Here is a 23,343-nt window from a genome sequence, read left to right on the forward strand (position 1 = left end):
GGCAATTAGTACATGACTTTCGTTTTTATACTTAATTTTTAAGGGCTGGGCAGTAGTTACACCCCTTTAATCCCAGCACCCGTGGGAGGCAGAGGCAGGTGAATCTCTGTGAGTTTGAGGCCAGCCTGGTCTATAGAGTGAATTCCAGGACAGCTGAGGCTGCATAGAGAAACCCTGTCTAGAAAAAAAATTAAGATTTTCTTTTTAATTACATGTATATGTGAGTCTGGGTTTGTACACATGACTGCAATACTTAAGGAGGTCAAGAGAGGTCATCAGATCCCCAGAACTGAAGTTATAGGCAGTTAAATCACCCTATGTGGGTATTGGGACCCACGCCCAGGTCTTCCTCAAGAGCAGTCTATTCTCTCAACCAATGAGCCATCTCTACAGTCTCTCATTTTGAGGTTTTGAGGTGAGACCTGGCGATATGTAGCCCAGGCTATCCTTGAGCTTCAGCCTAAGCTTCTGAGACTTCACGTGTGAGCCACCACATCCAACTCACATGAGCTTCAGAAAGCTTTTAGTCTCCTTCTAGTGCTCTGGCTTCAGTTCTGTGGCCGAGACCGAAGAGCCCTGACCAAAAGCACTTAGAGGAGAAGTAGTTCATTTTCACCTACAGTTGCAGGTCATAAATCATTACTGTTGGGAAGCCACAGTGGCAGGAACTTGAAGCAGCTGATGCCATCATATACATGGCCAAGAGCAGAGATAAACGAATGTATGCATGCCCAGTTATTTGCTTTTGTTCCGCTCAGTTTTTCTACTTTTCTACAGTTGACGAGAGTCTGCGAGGGACTGGTGCTGCCCACAGAGGGCTGGGTTGTCCCATATCACTTAACTCAACCCAACCTCCCACAGATAAGCCTACAGGCTGACTCAGGGTAGACTCACCGTCTCTTCTCAGGTGACTCGGTCGTGTCAAATTGACAATTGAAGCCAACGAGAGACTGGAGAGATTGTTCAGGGATTAAGAGCACTCACTGCTCTTCCAGAGGACCTGGGTTCAATTCCTAGCATCCACATGGCAGCCTCATAACTGTAACTCCAGCCCCAGGGCATCCAATACCTTCTTCCAGCCTCTGTGGGTGATGCACACATGGTGCACAGACATACACATAAGTAAAGCACCAATATGCATAAAATAAAAAAAATGAAAAAATGTTAAGCTAGCTGTCACAGCCAGCCACTGTCCATGGTGAACCCAGGAGAAGACAGGGCTAAAGCTTCACTCCGCTCCTGTCACTACCTACCTGGAAGCTTGGGCCATTTGAACAACCTGAGCCTCAGGAAGATGACAACCATGTCTCCTGTTAGGGCAACCAATGCCTGGCTTGTGTGGACAATGCTTAGGATAGTGGCCCTCAGCCCAGGAAAGCACGTGGGAAGTTTTTATGGGAGTGTGTACAAAGTGCTGGGAGGTGAAGGCTCCCTCAGGGTCACCAGCTAGGAAGCAGCCATGCTGGCTCCTTCTACTGAGCTATTCTGTCGTACCAGTAAGGGTGGACAGAATGTGAGGAGCAGTGAAGTTTTAAAGAGAATCTGGGAGCTGGGGCTGGGGCTGGGGCTTAGCTGGCAGAGTCCCCTTCTTCCATGCACAGAGTCTTAGGTTACATCTTTAGCACAGCATAAAACCAATCATGGTGGTGCACACCTGTAATCCCAACACAGGGTATAAGGGCAGGTGGGTTAAAGTTCAGCTATTTGGCAGGTTTGAGACGTGACTGGGATTCATGAAATTCTAAAGGAGGAGGAGGAGGAGAGATAGGAGGAAGAGGAGGAAGAGGAGGAGGAGGAGGAGGAGGTGGTGGTGGTGGTGGTGGTGGTGGCATCTGACTTTGAAATTGTGGCTTCTTCAACCCAGCTGCCTCAGGCCGTGTGTTTACACTGATGGTGCCGAGTTCACATTAACTTTCCAAGGTTGGTTGCCAGACAGTTCACTCTCAACCAATACTGAGTTGACTACATGTATGTATCCACATGTGTGGTTTTTTTCACACACTGTCATCTTTCATATATGGTATATATAAAATCCAGGTACCCAAGCTGGACATGGTGAATATACCCATAATCCCAGCACTTAAGAGATGGGAAACAGGGCTGGAGAGATGGCTCAGTGGTTAAGAGCACTGACTGCTCTCCCAGAGGTCCTGAGTTCAATTCCCAGCAACCACATGGTGGCTCACAACCATCTGTAATAGGATCTGATGCCCTCTTCTGGTGTGTCTGAAGACAGCTACAGTGTACTCATATAAAATAAAAATAACTAAATCTTAAAAAAGAGAGAGAGAAGAGAGAGGGAAGCAGAACCATCATCCACTCTGGGATTCATGGCTAGAGAAGGCCAGCCCGGTCTACACGATATCATGTCTCACCCCTCATGTGTCAAAAAATATGCACACAAAAACATATACCTTTTAAGTTGTTAGGAGGGAATTTTCAAAACACCAAGAGAGTATTCTTGTCATAGCAGACATTCAAAATGACCATTAGACTATTATTATTTTCATCAGTAATATATATGAGTATTTTGAAAACGCATTTGATATAAAGGCGAACAGGGGCTAGAGAAATGGCTCAGCAGTTAGGAGCACTGGCTGCTATTCCAGAGGACTCAGGCTCAATTTCCACCAGCCACATGGTGACTCTCGGTGGTAACTCCAGTTCCAAGGGGCACAGCATGCTCTTCTGGCACTGCATACAACCAGTGCACAGACGTATATGCAGGTTAAACACCTGCACACATGAATAAAAATGAAGAGTTAATATTAAGGTAAAAATCGCCTACTGGGCCAGGTGCAGTGACCTGTGCTGTTAATCTAAACATCTGGGAGGCAGAGGCAGGCGGGTGCGAGCTTGAGGGCAGCCTCATCTACTTGATCAGTTATAGGCCAGCCAGGGCTGCACAGTGAGACACTGTCTCAAAAATAAACAAAAATTAAATAAATAAAATGCTGTCCTCTGGGCCAATCGCTTCCCTCATGTGTTGGATGTTACATGCAGGCTGTAGGCCATTTCAACACCACTGGTCACAGACGACTCTCCCAGCATCTGTGTTCTTCATGCACTCACGAATTTTAAAAGGAGAGTTATTTCTATTTTTCTGAGTGTGTTTTGCCTGATGTAGGTCTGTGCACCTGCACCATCCGCATGCATGGTATCCTTGGAGGCCGACTGAGTTACAGGTGGTTGTGATGTGGGCGCTAGGAACTGAGTCTGGGGCTTCTGCAAGAATATCAAGGGCTGTAACCCCTGAGCCATCGCTCCAGCCCCAGGAATTCTTTCTAAAGCGTTATTTAAGATTATATGAATACTCGAACACCTACATATGTGTATGTGAGTGCTGGTGCCCATGGAGGCCAGAGGAGGGCATCAGATTCCTTGTAGCTGGAGCTACAGGTCGTTATGAGCTGCCCAACATGGATGCTAGAAACTGACCTTGGGTTCTCTACAAGAGCAGCAAGTACTCTTAACTGCCGAGCCATCTCTCCAACCCCAACTCACTCGGGCTTTTCTAAGTGCATCCTGGTTTATTCTACGGTCCCTTGCCCTCAGCAGCTCCCTCACCCCCTGTAGAAAGCCTACCCCTCAGTGTGGTGCACAGGGCCCTCCAGGGTGCCAACTGGGCTGCCTCTTTGCCCTGTTTCCCTTGACGTGTCATCGCCACCTCCTTGTGACCCAGCAGTACCGATCTCAGAGACATCCGCCCTCCTGTCTTCACCTTGCTCGCTTCTGCCCTCTGCCCAGTCACTACAGCAGTTCCTGCAAAGTCTTGAAAATGAAACTCGGTTTGGGGGGGGGGTTGACTTCCCACCCACCTGGTCCCATATATCATGTGGCTTTTCTGCTGGATTGAAGCAGCCCCTTGTAGGGAGGCTTGGAGGCCAAGGAAACTCACACAGAAACTTACAGTGTTGGCTAAAGGTGGATGTGGCAGCCCTTTCCCCTGAATTAGTGGTGTTTGAACCCTTGTTTCCCAGTTGGTGGCACTAGTTTGGAAAGCTGTGAAATTTTTAGGAGGAAGTGAATCTTTGGGGTGGGCCTTGAGGTTCTCTAGTCTATCCACTTCTGTTTGCTCTCTGCTTTCCGACTGAGGAACCAGTGTGACCTGTAACGATGCCTTCTACACTGTGATGGACTGTGTGTCCTTTCTTTTTTTTAAGATGTATTTATTTATTTTATGCATATGAGTACACTGTCTCTCTCTTCGGACACACCAGAAGAGGGCACTGGATCCCATTGCAGATGGTTTGTGGGAATTGAACTCAGGACCTCTGGAAGAGCAGTCAGTGCTCTCAACTGCTGAGCCTACCTGTGTGTCCTTTCTTAAACTTGAAGCTGAAACAGATCCTTTCTCCTTAACTTTTGTCTTGTCAGATACTGGGTCATAGGAGAGTAAGGAATGTAGAAGCCCACAAGACTCGGCAGCACCCACCTGAGGTTACATAAACCCTTGTTCAGGGAAAGGCCACGTCAGTGGAGCTTGATGACACAGCTTTCTGATTGTCACCCATGCTTGAGTGGACCCTCCACGCTCCTCTGAGTAACCAGTAAGTTCACTGGCTCACCAGGCTGGACTTGGGTAGACTTCTTACTCTGCTGTTGCACCCTCTGGGGTAATTGACACTTCTGTGAGTCACTGTAACCTCCAGAAAAAGCCCACACTCACTCTGATGTCTCCATTATAAACGTTTTCTTTTAATTTAAGAATACTGATTAACACAGGAAACATTTAATTCATGGGACTGCATGTGGTCACCAGTTACACTGTGACATTGTTAGTGTCCTCAACCACTTATTGGCACTGTTGACGGTTACTGTAAACAAGATCACTTGGTTTGCATGAGTCTGCGATGCTCGGAAGCTGTGGGTTTCTACAGTGAGCTGATATATATGCATACAGAGATAGGGACAGATCTATTAGTACATGGATGTGCACAGTTTTGCATGGTTACTGAGCATCAGTAAAAATTATAAAAAAAACCACCCATTTATAATAAAAAGGGAGCATATGCTAAGACTTGCTAGTACTGGGCCTCGTTTTCTGCACAACTGGCAAGATTGGCTAAAGCTGGTTACTAAACTCTACTGCACTAATGCATGATGGGTGTTCATCCAGACCTTCCGAACAGATGCCCTGATTTGTGGGTTCTGCCCTAGGCAGAAGCCTGCCCACTAGGCTTCCTGTGTTTTCATCAACCTTCTCTAAGTTTCTACAATCTTGAATTTTGTGGAAAATTCTTTTCCTTGGAATTCTTCCAGCTAGCCTCCCGTACTCCCAAAGAGGGCATCTCAGGAATGCACTGTACCCAAGTCAAGAACTTTTGGATACACACCTTAAATTTTCTTTGTTTGTTTAAAATGGGAAGAACTTCGGGCAAGGGGTGAATTTGGAGATGACTTTCTACAGAGACACTTGTTCTTCTGTCAACATGCCCTGTGGCAAGAAAATGAAATATCAGCTGCTCCCTTCACTAAAGAGGACAACTTCTGCTTCTGTCTTGGAACAAGGACCTGCTGAAGTATCTGCACATAACACTGTGGTTTCCAGGAGGCAGCATGCCTAAACCGACACGATGGATTAGGGTTTGGCCTGCGTTTTCTGGTTTGTTAAAGAAGATCTTGAACCTTGGGATTTCTGGGTGAGGTCTGGCTCCCGGGGAAAGGGCTGAGACTATGCACAGGTGTGGCTCCTGCACATGCACAGGTGTGGCTCCTGCACATGCACAGGTGTGCTTCTGCACATGCACAGGTGTGGCTGCTGCACATGCACAGATGTGGCTGCTGCACATGCACAGGTGTGCTTCTGCACATGCACAGGTGTGCTTCTGCACATGCACAGGTGTGCTTCTGCACATGCACAGGTGTGGCTCCTGCACATGCACAGGTGTGGCTGCTGCACATGCACAGGTGTGCTTCTGCACATGCACAGGTGTGCTTCTGCACATGCACAGGTGTGGCTCCTGCACATGCACAGGTGTGGCTGCTGCACATGCACAGGTGTGCTTCTGCACATGCACAGGTGTGCTTCTGCACATGCACAGGTGTGGCTCCTGCACATGCACAGGTGTGGCTGCTGCACATGCACAGATGTGGCTGCTGCACATGCTTTTTGCTTTCTTCACTCTTCCTTGCCTTTTCTGCTTGACTAACTCCTATTCATTCTGGAGAATTCTGCTCAAACATCCTTTCCCTGTGAAAGCCAATTGGATTTAGTGTTCAGAAACCCTTGCTGGCACCCTTGCCATTCTGACTTCAACATTAGGGGTCTGTGGTTCCCCAGAGAGTGGGAGCTCCCGGGATCAGGGACTTTGTCTCATTTCGTGTTTGGTGCCTGGTGCCACAAATCCTTCATGACAGTGTGATGAGTGAATAAATAATGGATGTGGGAATAAACATGCTGGGAGGGAGGGGAGAAGGGAGGGAGGGAGGGAGGGAGGGAGGGGGAAGGGAGGGAGGGAGGGGGCAGACCCTGTCACTGAGGGGAATGACCTTGAACATGGCTACAAAGAGGGGACTGAAGTGACGTGAACTGGTATTTGTGGATCTGCTGTTTGTGTTAAGCATGCCAGGGCCTTTCTTCTTCAAGGCAAGTAAATTGAGGGCCGTGTCCGAGGGAGCATGAAAGCCAGGTCTTTGGATGATTCATCATTAACAGAACAAAAGGGCTGAACTGGAAACCCTGCTGTACTCATCTCCCCAGACAGTCAACGATGGAGGGCACCAGGATGCAAAGAGGCTTCAGGGTAAAACAGCCTCCTGCAGTCTACATGTTAAATAAACACTGCCTCTCTGAAGTGTAAGGCTCAGGCGCCTCTCAGGCCAGGTCAGTTAAGAGAGTCTGGCCTCTGGCTGAGACGCCGGAGCCTGTATGAGTGTTGGCTACTGGCTGTGGCTCTCGGGGGGGAGAGGGGCAGATCCAAGAAAACCATCAGGAACCTGCAAGCTGCTTTTCCGTGGGTGTTGTCCTTGTGCCTTTATAATGAACACATTGCCCCTACAGTAGCCCTCTGGGATGGACTAGCCCTGCTCAGGAATGGAGAGAAGTGGGTGGGTGAAAGATGGACTGTGGTGTTCCCAGGGTGAGGGGGCCACAAGCCAGAGGCCCTGGAGCTGGCACGAAGGGGTTCTGCTGCCCGTGTTCCTCAGCGGAGGCTCCAGAGGCGACTTCAGGTCCCATGAGTCTCTGGGACACTCAGGATGTCATCTCCTTTCCATGAGTCAAGCTTGACACAGGGTGGGGAGTGGTGACTAAACTGTCACTGACACAACTCAGAGATCCTCCAGGAGCACGGGCCAGTCAAGGACAGAATTCATAGGCCAGGGACATCACTGGGTACAGGGCTGAGTGGATCTTGGTGTTGAGGATACTGGAAGCCTCTCTACGCCTCCAAACACAGTCATTATCTTCCCACCTTGTCATATTCCTGACAGCCATCCAGACCCTCAGAAGTCACGAGTGGGGCATGGAGTAGGGACTTGGGAGTGAGAAGCCACGTGAGTTTTGTTTGTGAGGGACAAGAGGATGCCATTATCTCTGATCCCAAGACTGGGTACTTGAGGTGGGCAGAGACCCACCCACCTCGGAGCAAGTGTAATGCCCTTGAGTGGCTTCTAAGAGACTGGTTGGTCCAGGGTTGGCAGAAATTCGGCCTCATGGCCTTTCCTAAGACAGTGTTCAAGGCTTACACAGAACTTTTGGGCTTTAACCAATGGCCACCATGAACTCTGAGAGGGGCGTTCCTCAAAGCATGGTCCTCCCACCCGATCCTCCACACGCACTCGCCATTGAGCCTGCCCCACAAATGACCCTTTAGTTTATGCATTCGCCTCTGATAAACTTTGAAGTGAAAATATGAATTAGGCAAACTAATCAAGTTGACACCGCTGGGACAGAGCTTTCTCTGAATGTCGTGGAGATGGCTTCTTTACTTGAAGTCTGCTAAGATACCACTGAAAATGTTGAGGAACAAGTGGGCATGGTGATCCCTGAAGACCAGCGTGGGACGGAAACGTATGGATTTGTCACCGCAGCCCCCCAGTACCACACCTGGAAGAAGAGCAGGAGTGCATTAGGAGCGTACATTTCTAGGGCCACATTTGGGAGGTACGGTGGCTGAATGGTCACTGTCATCCACCCTCGATCACGCTCTCCCAGGCAGGCCCCTCTGACCTCACCTCCACTATCCGTCCCTCCATCCTTGCCCTCCTCCTTCCCTTACCCACCCTCTTCCTTCCTTCACTCCTAATTTTGATTTCTGTTTTTGGTTTTGGTTTTTTTTTTCCCTTGAGACAGGGTCTCACTGTGTAGCCCTGGTGGGGCTAGCACTTGATATACAGGCCAGGCTGGTCCTGAACTCAGAGGCCTGCCTGCCTGCCTGGGATTAAGGCGTGAGCCACTCGGCCCAGCCCTAGCTTTGAATGTCTGCTCTCCTCCTCCTCCTGGGTTGGATGGTAGAGAAATCTCTGGGGTAAGAAAACAGGCTAAGGAAGACATTAGAAAAGCACATACAGAGGGGGCCGAGCCATTACAAAGAAGGGAGGACTCCACTGATTCTCACAGGGGGATTTCATTATTCCTCCTGGGAAGACTTGTCTGGGCTGCTCACCGTCTCTGGGACCGTTTTTTCACATTTACAAAAGGAGGCGAAGCCAGCACATGTCTGTAATCACAGCACTTGAGAGGCAGGGGCAGAAGGATTCCAAGTTCTAGGCCTAGACTATACAATGAGGCCCTAACCTCAAACAATAAATAAATAAAACATATCGGCTAGGCTTAGTAGAACAAGCCTGTTACTCTAGCTGCTCAGGTGTTTGTGAGGCAGGACTGCAAGGCCAATGCCAGTCTCAGTTATAAGGGAGGTCAAGGCCAATTTAATGGGACGCCTGTCTCCAAGTTAAACAGGGAATGGGGATGAGGTGGTTCAATAGACAAGGCACTTATGCAAACCAAACAGCCTGCGTTCAATCCCTGGAGCCTACACAAAGGTAGGAGAGACCCGCCCCATGACGTTGTTGTCTGACATCTACATATTCACCATAGCTCATAACACACACCGTACACATGCATACATCACAGATCTGATACATTTTTAAAAGGAGAATGGGGATGGTGTGCAGACTGTGGTGGTAGCTGGGCGAGTGGCACAATACTTGTCAATTGTAATTTGTAAGGCTGTGGTTTAGTCTCTAGTGCTACAACAAATACAAACAAACAGAAAACCAAAACCTGCTAATTGTCCCTGTCCTTTGGGGCTGCTGCAAGGACTTTATAAGAAGGCAGAATAAAGCCTGGAGAGATGGCTCAGCAGTTAAGAGCACTGACTGCTCCTCCAGAGGTCTTGAGTTCAATTGCCAGCAACCACATGGTGGCTCACAACCACCTGTAATGGGATCCGATGCCTTCTTCTGGTTTGCTTGAAGAAAGCTACAGTGTACTCACACATAATAAATAAATTAAAGAAGAGAGAAGAAAGGCTTGGGGTTGGACTTCAGAGTTAGGGCTTGCCACAAGGTCCTTGGTTCAGCCCCCCAGAACTAGTGTAGAAAAACACATACACAAAAAGAAACAAAAGATAGAAGAGAAAGGTCGGTCGGTGTGCATGACCCAGAGTGGGTACTCAGATCTCAGTAATATATCCTCCCACTTAAAAAAAAAACTTCAATGGGGTGTGGGGGTGGGTGCTGGAGAGATGGCTCAGAGGTTAAGAGCACCAGCTACTCTCCTAGAGGTCCTGAGTTCAATTCCCATCAATCACATGGTGGCTCACAACCATCTGTAATAGGACCCGATGCTCTCTTCGGGCATGCAGATAGAGCACTCCTATATTATGTATAGATTTATTTATAGAAATCTAAAAACAAAACAAATGAAAACTCTTAACGGTTTCCCATAGCTCTTTAGAAAACTACAGAGAACTGGAATTGTCTCAAGGCCAGAGTGAGGTAGCTTGGTCTGTTCCCTGGTCTGACTCCTTCCCTTTGTCTGTCTGTCCCAACTTATTTCTCCACCTTTCCTAGTGTCATCCTGCCTCAGGATATCACACGCTCCTCCTCTTGTCCAGGTCATCTCCTCCCCAGTCCCCACCTCAGGGCATCACGCACTGTCCTGCTCTTGCCCAGGGTACGGTTCTTTTCCTTACCTAGCCAGTCCTTGCTTATCCCTCACACCTTCAGGAAAACAGCAACATCTCTAGAAAGCCTTCCTAGACATTCAGCAACCTCCCCTACCACCACCCGTACCTCCACTCTCTTTCCTTGTTCCCTGGACTGAGGCAGTGGCTGCTTGCCAAACGCACTGTGTTTGCTATCTGCTTTCCTGATAAACCATGGCATCCTGGAGGAAGGGCTGCTGCTTCAGCGTGCCTGCTTTCACCATTAGTACAGCTTGGCTTCTCAGTGGATGCTGCGACACAAGAGTGGATGGAGAAATCTCTCCTGGGCTGCTGGGGCAGGGCTCAGTGCTAGGGCTTGCTTAGCTTATTTGAGGCCCTGGGTTCAGTGCTCAGCACTGAACAAGCTGGGTGTGGTAGTATATGCCTGTGGATAAGCCTAACACCGGGGAAGTGGAGGCAGCAGGGTCAGAAGTTCAAAGCCATCCTCAATCGGCCACATAGCAGGTTTGAAATGACATGCAGCCTCAAAAATGCGGGGAAAAGAAATATTCAAACAAGAGGAAGGAGGGGAAATGAATCCCACAGTAAGTTTTCTTCTGCCAAGAAAGAAAACTGAGTCTGATTATCCTCTCTACCTCCAGTTCCCCGACCCCGTACCTAGGAAAGCTCAGCACCAGTACCGGAGAGTTAGATGCGGAGAGACGTGATGAAATGATTAAGTTTGGCAACCACTCCCCCGCCCCGTACCTTTGTTCCTGGCAATTAGGATGAGTTTATTCCGTATGGCTTCGTCGGGAGTGTCGAAGGAACAGAAGGTGCCTCGTCCCCTCACCCGGCTGACGAACTGGGGGTACTGGGCCTGCAACGGGAAGACAGACTGAGGTCAAAGTTGGTTACTCGGACACCAGCTGGTGTGGCCACGCCCACATAATTTTATGTGGGCGCTGGGAGTCAGGTCTCAGTCTATAGCCCTTGCTGGCCTAGAACTTGCTATGTGGACCAGACTGTCTCCAACACTTGATGACCTGCTTTTCTCTCTGGAGTGAGACACAGTTCTGGTACATCACTGTTGATGACTCGTAGGAGTAAAGGCGTTTTGGACATCAGATAGCTTAGGTAAAACATATCACTAAAGGTAGCTTTACATAGTCTAATATGAAAAAAAATTAATAAAAAAAAAAAGGGCTGGAGAGATGGCTCAGAGGTTAAGAGCACTGTTTGCTCTTCCAGAAGTCCTGAGTTCAATTCCCAACAACCACATGGTGGCTCACAACCATCTATAATCAGGTCTGGTGCCCTCTTCTGGCCTGCAGACATACATGCAGGCAGAAAGCTGTATGATGTAAACATAGTAAATAAATAAATAAATGAAAAAATTAATTAATACATAGTCTAATTTGATTTTTATCTGGCTTCTAAGTTATTTAAAATGAGCCATGGCATGGTACCACACATCCCTGGACTTGGAAGCAGAGGCAGGAGGATGAGGAATTCAGGGTCATACTTGATACATATTAAGTTCAAGGCCAGCCTGGGCCACATGATACCTTGTTTTCTTTTTTTTTTTTTAATAATAATGATTTATTATTATTATTTAAGATTTATTTATTTTATATATATGAGTATATTGTTGCTGTCTTCAGACACACCAGAAGTGGGCATCAGATCCCATTACAGATGGTTGTGAACCACCATGTGGTTGCTGGGAATTGAACTCAGAACCTCTGGAAGAGCAGTCAGTGCTCTTAACCACTGAGCCATCTCTCCAGCCCCGATACCTTGTTTTCAATATAGTAAAATAAAATTGTGCACATGGCTTGCAACAGATCCCATTGGACAGCACAGAGGAGGGAATTATGGCCATAGAAGCATTATAGGGGAAATCTTCTCAAAGGAAGATTTGAATTTGACGTCAAGAGATAATGAGGGACTAGGAATGGGGCTGAGAGGGAAGAATGGGGCTACCTAGTTTTGTAGCTGCAGAGGCCTCGGAACCTGAAAGCAACATAACTAGCTGTGACCTGCTGGGCAGCAAGGTCAGCATTTCCTCTAGGCTCCACCCAACAGTTACCTAGCAACAGCCAGGGTTCACATATAAAAAGACTCCTCGGGCTTTCCCTGTCCTCATCTCTCTCCCCATTATCTCTCTCTCTCTCTCTCTCTCTCTCTCTCTCTCTCTCTCTCTCCATGTTCCCAGATGGCCTCTTCCCTTCCTTCTCTATCCTTTCTCTTTCTGTCCTTCTCCGTCCCCCTTCTTTCTCTGCCTCTTCTCCCTTCCCCAGACCCCCTTTCCCATGTCCCAAATAAACTTCACTTTATACTAGATCCATCATGTGGCTGATCCCTTGGGGGACTGCCTCAGCATGGGCCTGCTAAGGCCCTCCCTCCTTCCTCACCATGCCACCTGGACAGATACCTGGAGGTCCAGCAGCCCGGTCAGTAGGGTCTTCCCGGCATGGGCCACGTTGTTGAGCAGGTCTTCCCGCTTGATGATGTTGATGACCTCAGCCAGCAGCAAGTTCTTGGATGGGTCCCCCAGCCAGGTGTTGAAGATCCGGTAAGGCTAGAATGAGACCAGGAAGAGCTCATACATCAGAGTACCTCACAGGGTCTGCCCCATCCCTAGGCACGACTTTCCTGCCTCTCAGTTTCGATTCTCCCCTCGATTCTGCTCATTCAGACGTGACTCTGCAGGTCTCTCTGTGGGCCCCCACTGCCCAGGAGAGAAACTCCGTTACGTGACAGCCTTTAGCTGAGTGGTTTTTGTTTGCCATTTGAGGAACTCAATGTATGATTCTTGAAGTTTCTAACTGTCCCCTTGCTTCCCCTGCCACAAATACAAAAACAAAAACCTGTATATGTTTTAATAAACAGTGAGAACAGTCCTGGGAGCCTCCCTGTTGTCTCTGCTGGAGATGAGCACTGGAGAGAGAGACAGACATTGTTCCTACAGGCTGCTTGCACTGTGAGGTTTCATGCGGCTCTTCTGAACGTGCCACTGCCTTTGGCACCTCCGGGTTGAACTGGCAGCCTGTCTTGCACTGTGTCCATGAAGAGCTAGAAGCTTCTGGCAATGGCCATCCTGGCCTGTCATTTCTCTGGTTTATGCTAGGGAGACGTCCCCTCCTGACAGTCCTTCCCGTGGTTAAGCCAGTCCTGCTGCTGGCACCTGGGACCCACCCGGGAGCATCCACAGACACTGAACTCTGGAAGCTGCTTCTCAGTCACTGTGCAGGGAACACGATGACACTCAGAACGGCCACTGTACCCCACTGGCATAGCGCTGGGTCGAATCCAGGATCGGGGCTGCTCTTCTCTAGGGTCCATGGGGAAGTGCCGGCTTGCCAGCCCGTATACACTTTGTTCTCTTTGTCACTGGAGGTCTCTTGAGTTTTGGGCTGCCGGTCCCATAGCACCAACTGCAGCTTGCCTGGGCAAGTGCCCTCTCTCACAGTATTGAGATGCTCCGCCTGAAACCAGTGGGCCATGCCTGCCCTGTGTGGTTCCCACAGGAGCTCGTGGAGAAGCCCAGTCAAGTCCTGCCTGGTTTTTGGTGAAGGAAGGCGCGTTTCCACAAGAGTCTGTTTACATTTGACCCTCACAGGAGTAAGACACCTCTCATCTATCAGTGCCTATATGGTCTTCCCAGCCACCCAGCCAGAGCTACACCATGCCCTATTGGAAGTTGGTCATGGCCTGGCCTGAACTGATTGTGCTTCCCCCTTGGAGGCACCTAGCTCGATGGGGCTCAGCAAGGTTGTGATCCTGGGACTAGTCAGGGCCAATCAGTACGCTTCAGCTTAGGGAAAGACCCAGTCTCAAAAAAGAAGGTGGACAGCTCCTGAGGGACAACACTGTTCCTCATCCAGGCTGTCCCCAGGTTAAGCAACCTCACACCAAACCCGGCTTCCTTTTTGTATGTGTGTATGCATGTATGCATGTATGCGTGTATGCATGCATGCATGCATGTATGTATGTATATATGTATATATGGGCATGTGTATATTCATGTGGGTATACATACACATTTGTGCACATGTGTGTGGAAGTCAGAGGTCATATAGTTCCCTAACTGCAGTTACACATTATTTAAAAAGGAGGATGTCCTAAGGGATGCAGTTAAATGATTGCATCATTGTTGGGATGTTATAATGCCCATTTAACACACACACACACACACACACACACACACACACACACACACATTTTTATGCACATAAGACAATTTGTGATGTTTATAGTATATGTATAATTACAGATGGGCGATGTGAGACTCCTGACTCTGTCACTAACAGGCTCAATGGTTAGTGACTTGGAGAGTGCTGGGGTTTGAATAATAAAACTGTCCCCATAGGCACACAAGTTTGAAAATGTAGTCCCCAGCTGCTGGTGGACCTTTAAAGAGTGGACCCTTGCTGGAGGAGGTGGGCACCGGGTACCCACCTTAAGGTTTTATTGTCCAACCCCATTTGCCTTCTGTTTCTTGACTATGGATACAATGTAACTAGTCATCTGCTCCTGTCACCATGCCTCCTGTCAGGCATTATATATTATATCCCATCAAACTGTAACCGCAAACGAACTCTTCCTTAAGAGGTCCTTGTCAAGGTACTAGGACAGAGCAGTGAGAAAAATAACTATGGCAGAAGCTTACTTACTTCTACATCTGATCTGTCCATAGTAAGCCATTACAAAGACAATACGAGGCTCCTTGATCAGATTGTTGTGTGATTTAGGGGCCATCAGAAATAGACAGGCACAGAGTGTCCACTCTACAGCAATAGCTACTGTCGTTATTATTGCATGTGACACCAAAGGAAACCTCTATGCCACTCGAGAATGCCCCGGGTTCCTCAGGTATGGAAAGGGTCCAGTCATGTGCTCTTGACAAAGCTGGGGACACTCACAGCACTTGGTCGAAACTCCTCCTTGTGGAAGAAGCCCCCAGTCATCATCTTCTTGCTGAACGACATCACGTCGGCTGGGTCATCCAAGCCCCAGTGTTCATGGGCCCAGAACTTGCCTGTACAGCCTCCTCCAGTCTGAACCTCGTCCACCAAGAAGGCACAGCCATGCTGTTCCGAGAGCAGGGGAGGGAGGAACGAACACTCGTAAGTCTCCAGGGACTCCCCAATCCCCATAACCCCTGCAAGCTGGAGCCCAGACGTGCACCTCACCCTCGGATTCTAAACTGTAAGCCAAGCCCATCCCTCAGCTATGCAGAACAAACCAGAACCGTTTAGGTCAGAGCTGCATCTGAACATGCCCTAGACTGTCCAGACGGAACAAAACCAGAACATCTAGCACACTTCATACCAGCTCACAGCTCTCTTGCTTGTGGCTGCAGTCCTGGGCATGATTGGTGTTGGAGAGCATCGTGTGCAAACTTGAAGCTGAGAGGTCACCCCCTCTTGGACAGCTGCCACCGCCTTTGCGTTACCTAGAGCCACTAGTTCATATGTGTGTGCAAACGGGCTCGTGCTCCGCCTTTCTGACCTATGCACAGGCTGGCTTCATGTGTGTGCTATACATACACCTGTTATCATGGGAATATAAACTTCCCCACAGGCTCATGTGCTGAGTGCTGTCTCTTGCCAGGGTGCTACTAGGAAACTCTAGAAAGGAGGATCTAGGGGCTGGAGAGATGGCTCAGCGGTTAAGAGCACTGACTGCTCTTCTAGAGGTCCTAAGTTCAAATCCCAGCCACCACATGGTGGCTCACAACCATCTCTTCTGGTATGTCTGAAGTACAGCTACAGTGTACTCGTATCAGAAAATAAAAAATAATTTTTTAAAAAAAGAAAGGAGGGGGCTGGGGATTTAGCTCAGTGGTAGAGCGCTTACCTAGGAAGCACAAGGCCCTGGGTTCGGTCCCCAGCTCCGAAAAAAAGAACCAAAAAAAAAAAAAAAAAAAAAAAAAAAAGAAAGGAGGATCCGTCCTGAGGAAGTAGATCACTGGGAGGCAGGTCGCTGGAGGGTTAGAGCATCTCTTGGTCACTTCCTGTCTCATTCTCTGTTTCCTGTCAGCTAGCATGTAATGGTTCTTCTCTGTCACATATCTGCTGCCATGGTAATCTGCCCAAGTACGTGGGGTCAAATGACTATGCACTAAGCCTTCAGAAATAGAGTAAAGTCAATCATTCCTCTGGGGGCTTACTCTGTTGAAGTCAAGTATTTGGTTGCAAGGTTAAAAACCTAGCACTTACAAATGCCCAATCACCAGACTAATGTTGATGCTGACACTGCTCACTTTACACCTGCCGACTATGGACCACAGTGGACTGAAGGGCAAGGCAAGTTCCAGAGAGAGGAGAGAGGCCGAGGCCGTTAGTCTCAGGATCTCTAACTGAACAGTCCCAATGTACTGGTGGGTCTTATGTCAACCTGACACACAGGCTAGAATTATCTGAAAGGAGGGAATCTTATGGATCTGAAAGGAGAAAATGCTTCCATAAGATCTGACTGTTAGCCATTCTCTTAACTAGTGATTAATGGGGGGAGGGCCCAGTCCACTATGGGCGGTGCCTTCCCTACACTGGTGGTACTGGGCTCCATAGGTAATCAGGCTGAGTGAGGCATGAGGAGTAATCCAGGAAGCCGCGCCCTCTGTGTCCTCTACCTCAGCTCCTGTCTCCAGGTTCCTGCTGTTCTGTGTGAGCTCCTGTTCTGGTTTCTTTGAAGGTAAATAGCAATATGGAAGTGTAAGCCAAATAAACCCTTTCCATTCCAACTTCCTTTTTAGTTATGGTGTTTCCTTGTAGCAACAGAAACCCTAAATAAGACACCTGATTAAAACAGTAGTTCGGGGCTGGAGAGATGGCTCAGTGGTTAAGGGCAGCAGTTGCTCTTGCATAGGACCCTGGTTCCATTCCCAGAACCCACATGGCGGCTCACAACTATCTGACTCCAGTTCCAGGGGACCTGATGCCCTCTTCTGGATTCTGCAGACACTGCATGCACACGCTGCACAGACATACATGCAGGCAAAACACCCACATACATGAAATAAAATAAGTAAAATAAATGAAAAACAAAGCAAATATGTAAGAATATGTAAGACTCCAGTAGTCTGGAGGCTGTTTTTTTCTTTTTCTTTTCTTTTTTTTTTCAGAGCTGGGACTGAACCCAGGGCCTTGCGCTTGCTAGGCAAGCGCTCTACCACTGAGCTAAATCCCCAACCCCCTGGAGGCCGGTTTTGTTTGTTTGTTTCTCACTCTATAATCCAATCTGGTCTTAAACTCTCTACATACCCAGGGTAGCCTTGAACCTGTGGTAACCTTCCTGCCTCAGCCTCTGAATGCCAGGATTATGGATGAGGCATCATGTCCCACAGAATGTTTCTTTCCCTTCAGTACTGAGAATTGAAGGCAGAACCTTGTGCATGCTATACCACAGTGCTTGCCACTGAAATACAACTCCAGCCCCAGACGCTGGTTCAGCAAAATTATTTTAAATAAAAATCACTCATGCCTCCCCATTCAAGCCTGCCCCCGTCCCCAAAAAAATGGAACCCAGAGCGCTGTACAAGCTACCATTGAACTACACTCCGAATACCAATACCAACTTCTCTGACTTCAGTAAAGCCAGGCGGTTTCCACAGGTTTGTAAGTCTTCATGGACCCCCAAGGCAGAAGAGGAGCCAATTTTTTTGCCCCCGGGGAACCGAGAATCCTTGTGGTCCTGCCGGCCTCGTTCCACACACTCTCACCTTCCTGGCTATGTCTCTCAGCTTCCGGAAGAAGTCATCTGATGCGTGGTTGTCTCCACCTTCGGACTGGATGGGCTCCACGATGATCCCAGCCACTGTTCTCTTCTTTTTCCGATATTTCACAATTAGATCCTCCACCTAGGACCCGGAAGGGGGACAGGTTGCTCAGAACAGGAGTAGATTCCACGGCTGACCACTGGGATTGTGTGTGTGTGTCTGTGAACCCCTGGAGATCATATTGAAAGTGTGTCTGTGGCATGTCCCATGACAAGTGTGGGACCTGTTAGGAGCTACGCTGTATACAGGAATGTACTCCTTTCTTACTGGGACGAATATATATGAGTAATTTAGCTTCCTGAAGCCTCCCTTTCTTGATCTGCAAGTGGATACACATATAGCTCAGACTGGCCTCAAATTTGTCATGGAGTACTTGACCTGATGGTGAAATGTGAGTTCAGGGACTGCTTAGACTACAGACTAAGTTCTTGATCAGACAGAGTTACATAGTGAAACCTTTTTTAAATAGCTCTGGCTGTCCTGGAACTCACTATGTAGACCAGGTTGGCTTCAAACTCACAGAGATCCACTTGCCTCTGCCTCCCCAGTGCTGGGACTAAAGCTATGTAACCAATCGTGGACATATACTCTAGATTCTCCCGCCTCTACCTCCAGATTCTGGGGCCACCGTGCCAGGTTTTCTAGGTGGACATGTTGGAATAAGCTGCTGAAAAGGCGGGCAGAGCCACCCCTCTAAGCATGTCACTGCTGTTGCCCTTGCAATGGTATTCTTGCTTGTGTGGGGCTCTTGGGCAGACCAAGATAGAGGCTCATTTGAGAAGCTGTGGCAAGACCTATCTGCATGGAAAGCGGCCCTATCGTGGCTGTGTTGTGGGCTTGGGGACCGTGTGGGCAGAACACGAATGCTGACTGGGGAAGATGGCCCAGGGTGAAGAGACATCCCTGGCTGGGGGATGGTGCACTGAGTCATAAAACACTGAACTAAACACCTGACCCAAGAACTCTGATGTGATGTGATATAAGAAATGTCCTCAACCATTCCCAAATGGTGGTGTTTCTTGAAGTCTTGTTCTGACCCGGGTGTTATCTTATAGATGATGAATATTATCATGATAGGCCATTAATTGTTTAATAGGTGTTTTAAAAAGGCCAAACCCGGGGTTGGGGATTTAGCTCAGCGGTAGAGCGCTTGCCTAGCAAGCACAAGGCCCTGGGTTCGGTCCCCAGCTCCGAAAAAAAAAAAAAAGGCCAAACCCCACACTCAAGTAGTCTTTATGCAAAACTAACACTGCGCTCCAAGGGTTTAGTATGAAGAACAATCTCACTACTACCTTAAAGTACATTAATTTTGTGTTGAGGTCATATTTTGGATATATTAGGTTCAATAAAATGCTGTGTCCTCACTCCTGGACTCCTCTCCCAGAAGTGGAGTGGTTGAGGCACAAGAATTTCTGTGTAGAAAGTCAGCCTTTTTAAAACAGAAAGTTCCAGGACAATTTAGGCTAGAATCCAAGACTCTGTATCTCAAGAAACAAACTAAAGATGCTGTCAAAGTAAATTTCATTGATTTCTATTTACTTATTAAGACAGGGTCTCATATAGTCCAGGATGGCCTTGAATTCACTATGTAGGTGAGAACGTGCTCAAATTTCTGATCCTCCTAAGTGCTGGGATTATGTGCATGTACCACCATATTTGATTTTATGTGGTGCCCAGGACTCTCCTAACCTTGCTCTACCCTAGTCCTCTGTTGACTTTTATTTATTTATTTATTTTCTTTTTTTCGGAGCTGCCGAACCCAGGGCCTTGTGCTTGCTAGGCAAGCGCTCTACCACTGAGCTAAATCCCCAACCCCCTCTGTTGACTTTTAAAGCTGTGGTAACTAAGAAATCTATAGTTACTGATGTGGCCCTGACCCATGGTCTTGTCTCTTCCATTTACTGTTAAATGCTTACCACTCAGCATGCTGCTTAGTCCTGGGAGGTATTTAATTTACTGATTTATTATTGACTGAAATGGTGAATGCTGAAGACGAAATCTAATAATAATCCAATATAGAAAATACAGTCATTGTTGGTCCAGCCATAAAACTCTTCCTATACTACTCCATTTCCTGTATGAGACAGATTGAAGGGGGCTGTTTCTGGAGAAAGAGCTGTGGAGGCGAATGATTGCAAGCCCTCATTCTTTCTAGACTGACAACCCAGGGAATGGAAAGAAGCTCCAGAACTCAGGGAAAGAGAGCCAACCACAGAACCAGACCATGGAGCCTTTCTCCTACCAGACACCCATATTATCTGAAATAATATCCCTTATTTCAAAGTCACTTAAAGATGTCCCCAAAGAAGTGGTGAGAAATTGGAACCAGAAGTGGGGGATGAACACTAGGTAGTAAAATATTTGTCCTTAAAGAAATGGTAAGAAATTGATACCAGATGTGGGGGATAAATGTTAGGTAGTAAAACAATGCCTCTTGGGGGCTGGAGAGATGGCTCAGCGGTTAAGAGCACTGACTGCCTTTCAGAGGTCCTGAGTTCAATTCCCAGCAACCACATGGTGGCTCACAACCATCTGTAATGGGATCTGATGCCCTCTTCTGGTGTGTCTGAAGACAGCTACAGTGTATTCATATACACACATAAATAAATAAATCTAAAAACCAAACAAACAACCAAAGAACAATGCCTCTCATCTCTTCCCTCATAGGTCTCCAGGGGGAGCACCACCCATTTCCTACATGTGTCATCTTCTGGGCTCAGACTCAGGATACTGAGAGAAACAGAGATAGTGGAAGGACGCTGTGGGGGACCCAGGTTACCTCTTCTAGACAGCGGGCCTCCTCTTGCTGATTGTCCGTCACAAACTCCTCCAGGGGATATTTCAGCCGTGGGAATGGAGCAATGGGCCAGTCAAAGGAAGGGATGTCAATCTTGTGAATTGCTTTGGAGTGTGTGGTCGCTAAGCAACCTGAGCCCAGCAAAACAGAAAAGCAGATACTTGGCTTGAGTCAGTAGCATACAATGTCCTTAAACAGGGTATGATGAGTTTTGCAGCCCTGTGCATGTAGAACCCTTGGATGGTGTGTGTGTGTGTGTGTGTGTGTGTGTGTGTGTGTGTGTTTGCATGTGCATAAGCATTTGTTTTATGATTTATTAAAAATTAAACCCTGAGGAGAGATAATGGTTCAAATCCTTGTTCTGTCATTAAATGGCCTTGGAAAGTTTCTCTCATTGCTAAGTCATAATCCACATTTGCACATAGGCATAATTTCTCCCTCTCTGTAGGGAATTGATGTAACTAATTGGGTTACAAGTCTACACACGTCTTCCCTGTAGGAAGGGCAGACGGGGCGTTTTAATATTCTGTACTATTGTTTTTATTTTATCAATGTGTATACACACGTCTGTGTGACTCTATGTCATGTGAGTGTAATGCCTGGGGAGGCCAGGAAAGGACACAGTACCTCCGGGACCTGAGCTTGCGTGTGGTTGTGAGGCACCTGACATGGATGCTGGAGATCAAAACTTAGGTCCCCTGGAGAGTTTCAGGCACTCTCAACCTCTGAGCCATCTTTCTATCCCTTTATATTCTATAGTGAAGAGTATATTTGTGTTCCGTATTGTAGAAAGGAATCTACAGGCACGCTTTTTCCAAAACTTTTATATATATATATATATATATATATATATATATATATATATATATATGTGTGTGTGTGTGTGTGTGTGTGTGTGTGTGTGTGTGTGTGTGTGTGTGTGTGTGTTTTGCATGTACTGCGTGCTGGAGAAGGTCAATTCCCTGGACCTGGAGTCATGGATGGTGATGAACTGTCATGTGGGTGCTGGGAACCGAATCCAGGTCCTCTGCAAGAGCAACAAGTGCTCTTAACCACTGAGTCCCCAGTTTTAAGGACATCTATCTATCTATCTATCTATCTATCTATCTATCTATCTATCTATCTATCTATCTATCTATCATGTGTCTATCTATTTACATGCATAGATGTGCCAGAGTGTGCATAGAGGGCAATATGGCAACTTACGGGAGTACCATCCACCGTAGGTTCTGAAGATCAAATTCAAGGCAACAAATTTGGTGCCAGGCGCTTTACCCATTGAGTCATTTCAGTCCCAAGTGTCCACAATGCAATAGCCTGCTGTGTACACTGCTAACAGTTTGTTCTGAGTTAACCTTTGGCCTAGGTGGTGCATTGGGAGGACAGTGAGGCTCAGCAGGCTTGAGAAATATGAATGCTGCTGCACAGGGAGGGATAAGAGTGAGGGGGAGATAAGGAGGTATAAACAAATACGAGCATCTCAAAGAGGAGGCTGACCCCTGATCAGAGGGCGAGGCTGAACTTCAGAATGATTGATACCTCTGTTCTTTTTTTTTTTTTTTTTTTTTTTTTTGGTTCTTTTTTTCGGAGCTGGGGACCGAACCCAGGGCCTTGTGCTTCCTAGGTAAGCGCTCTACCACTGAGCCAAATCCCCAGCCCCAATACCTCTGTTCTTACTCCCTGTAAAACATGCTAGCTAGAGAGAGGTGGGGAGAAGGGGTGTGTGTGCACATGCACACTCATACACACACATATACACACTCATACACACATGCATGTGCGCACACACACACTTTTAACACTGACTTCTAGATACAAGGCAGCTTAAAGATTCAACTTCTGTCCCTGCTCATTAGCATCTGTGGTGATTTGGGACCATACTGCTCTTTCCTTACCCATGGTCCTCCCGTGGAAAGCACCCATGAAGGAGAGGATGCTGTAGTCTGGGCATCCAGGACTCTAGAATGGAAAAAAAGGTAGGTATTAGTCACCATGATGAGCACAGGGGAGTGTGTGTGTGTGTGTGTGTGTGTGTGTGTGTGTGTGTGTGTGTGAGTATGTGGGAGTATGTGTGGGAGTATGTGTATGTTTGTGTGTGTGTGAATGTATGTGTGTATTTGTGAGTGTGTGTGAGTGAGGGTGTGTATGTGTGTGAGTATATGTATGAGTGTGTGAGTGTGTGTATGAGTGTGTGTATGTGTATGTGTGAGTGTGTGTGTATGTGTGTGAGTATATGTGTGAGTGTATGTTTATATGTACATGTGTGTGTGTGAGTGTGTGTATGTATGTGTGAGTGTGTGTGTATATGTGTGTGAGTGTATGTGTGTGTGAGTGTGTGTATGAGTGTGTGTATGTGTATGTGTGAGTGTGTGTGTATGTGCGTGAGTATATGTGTGAGTGTATGTTTATATGTACATGTGTGTATGAGTGTGTGTATGTATGTGTGAGTGTGTGGGTATATATGTGTGAGTGTATGTGTGTGTGTGTGTGTGTGTGTGTGTGTGTGTGTGTGAGTGTGTGTTTCCAGAATTAAACTCAGGCTATGAAGCTTGAACTAAGCACCTTTGTGGAGTCACCTCTCCAGCTCGACACCTACCTGGTTAACCATGCAAGTCTCCAGCTCCTCTTTGGAGAAACCTCTCTGACCTCGTTCTTTACTCTGCCAA

The 23,343-nt window shown here is 47.5% G+C and overlaps 1 protein-coding gene across 3 annotated transcripts in view; it reads right to left on the bottom strand.

Annotated features, from left to right (window-relative positions):
- Positions 1-4,678: 4,678 nt before the first annotated feature.
- Positions 4,679-23,343, bottom strand: part of Abat (4-aminobutyrate aminotransferase) — a 96,124-nt gene continuing 77,459 nt past the window's right edge. For 2 of the 3 annotated variants that reach the window (XM_006245760.5, XM_063269943.1), the window contains exons 9-16: positions 23,274-23,336; positions 22,573-22,636; positions 20,660-20,808; positions 17,824-17,961; positions 15,023-15,190; positions 12,532-12,678; positions 10,863-10,974; positions 4,679-8,050 (exon numbers count right to left, since the gene is read on the bottom strand). In XM_006245760.5, coding sequence (XP_006245822.1) covers positions 7,929-8,050; positions 10,863-10,974; positions 12,532-12,678; positions 15,023-15,190; positions 17,824-17,961; positions 20,660-20,808; positions 22,573-22,636; positions 23,274-23,336 — 963 coding nt within the window. In that variant the 3' untranslated portion in view covers positions 4,679-7,928. 3 annotated transcript variants of the gene reach the window in all.

The sequence above is a fragment of the Rattus norvegicus genome, chromosome 10, assembly GCF_036323735.1.
Source record: "Rattus norvegicus strain BN/NHsdMcwi chromosome 10, GRCr8, whole genome shotgun sequence".
NCBI classification, from domain to species: domain Eukaryota; kingdom Metazoa; phylum Chordata; class Mammalia; order Rodentia; family Muridae; genus Rattus; species Rattus norvegicus.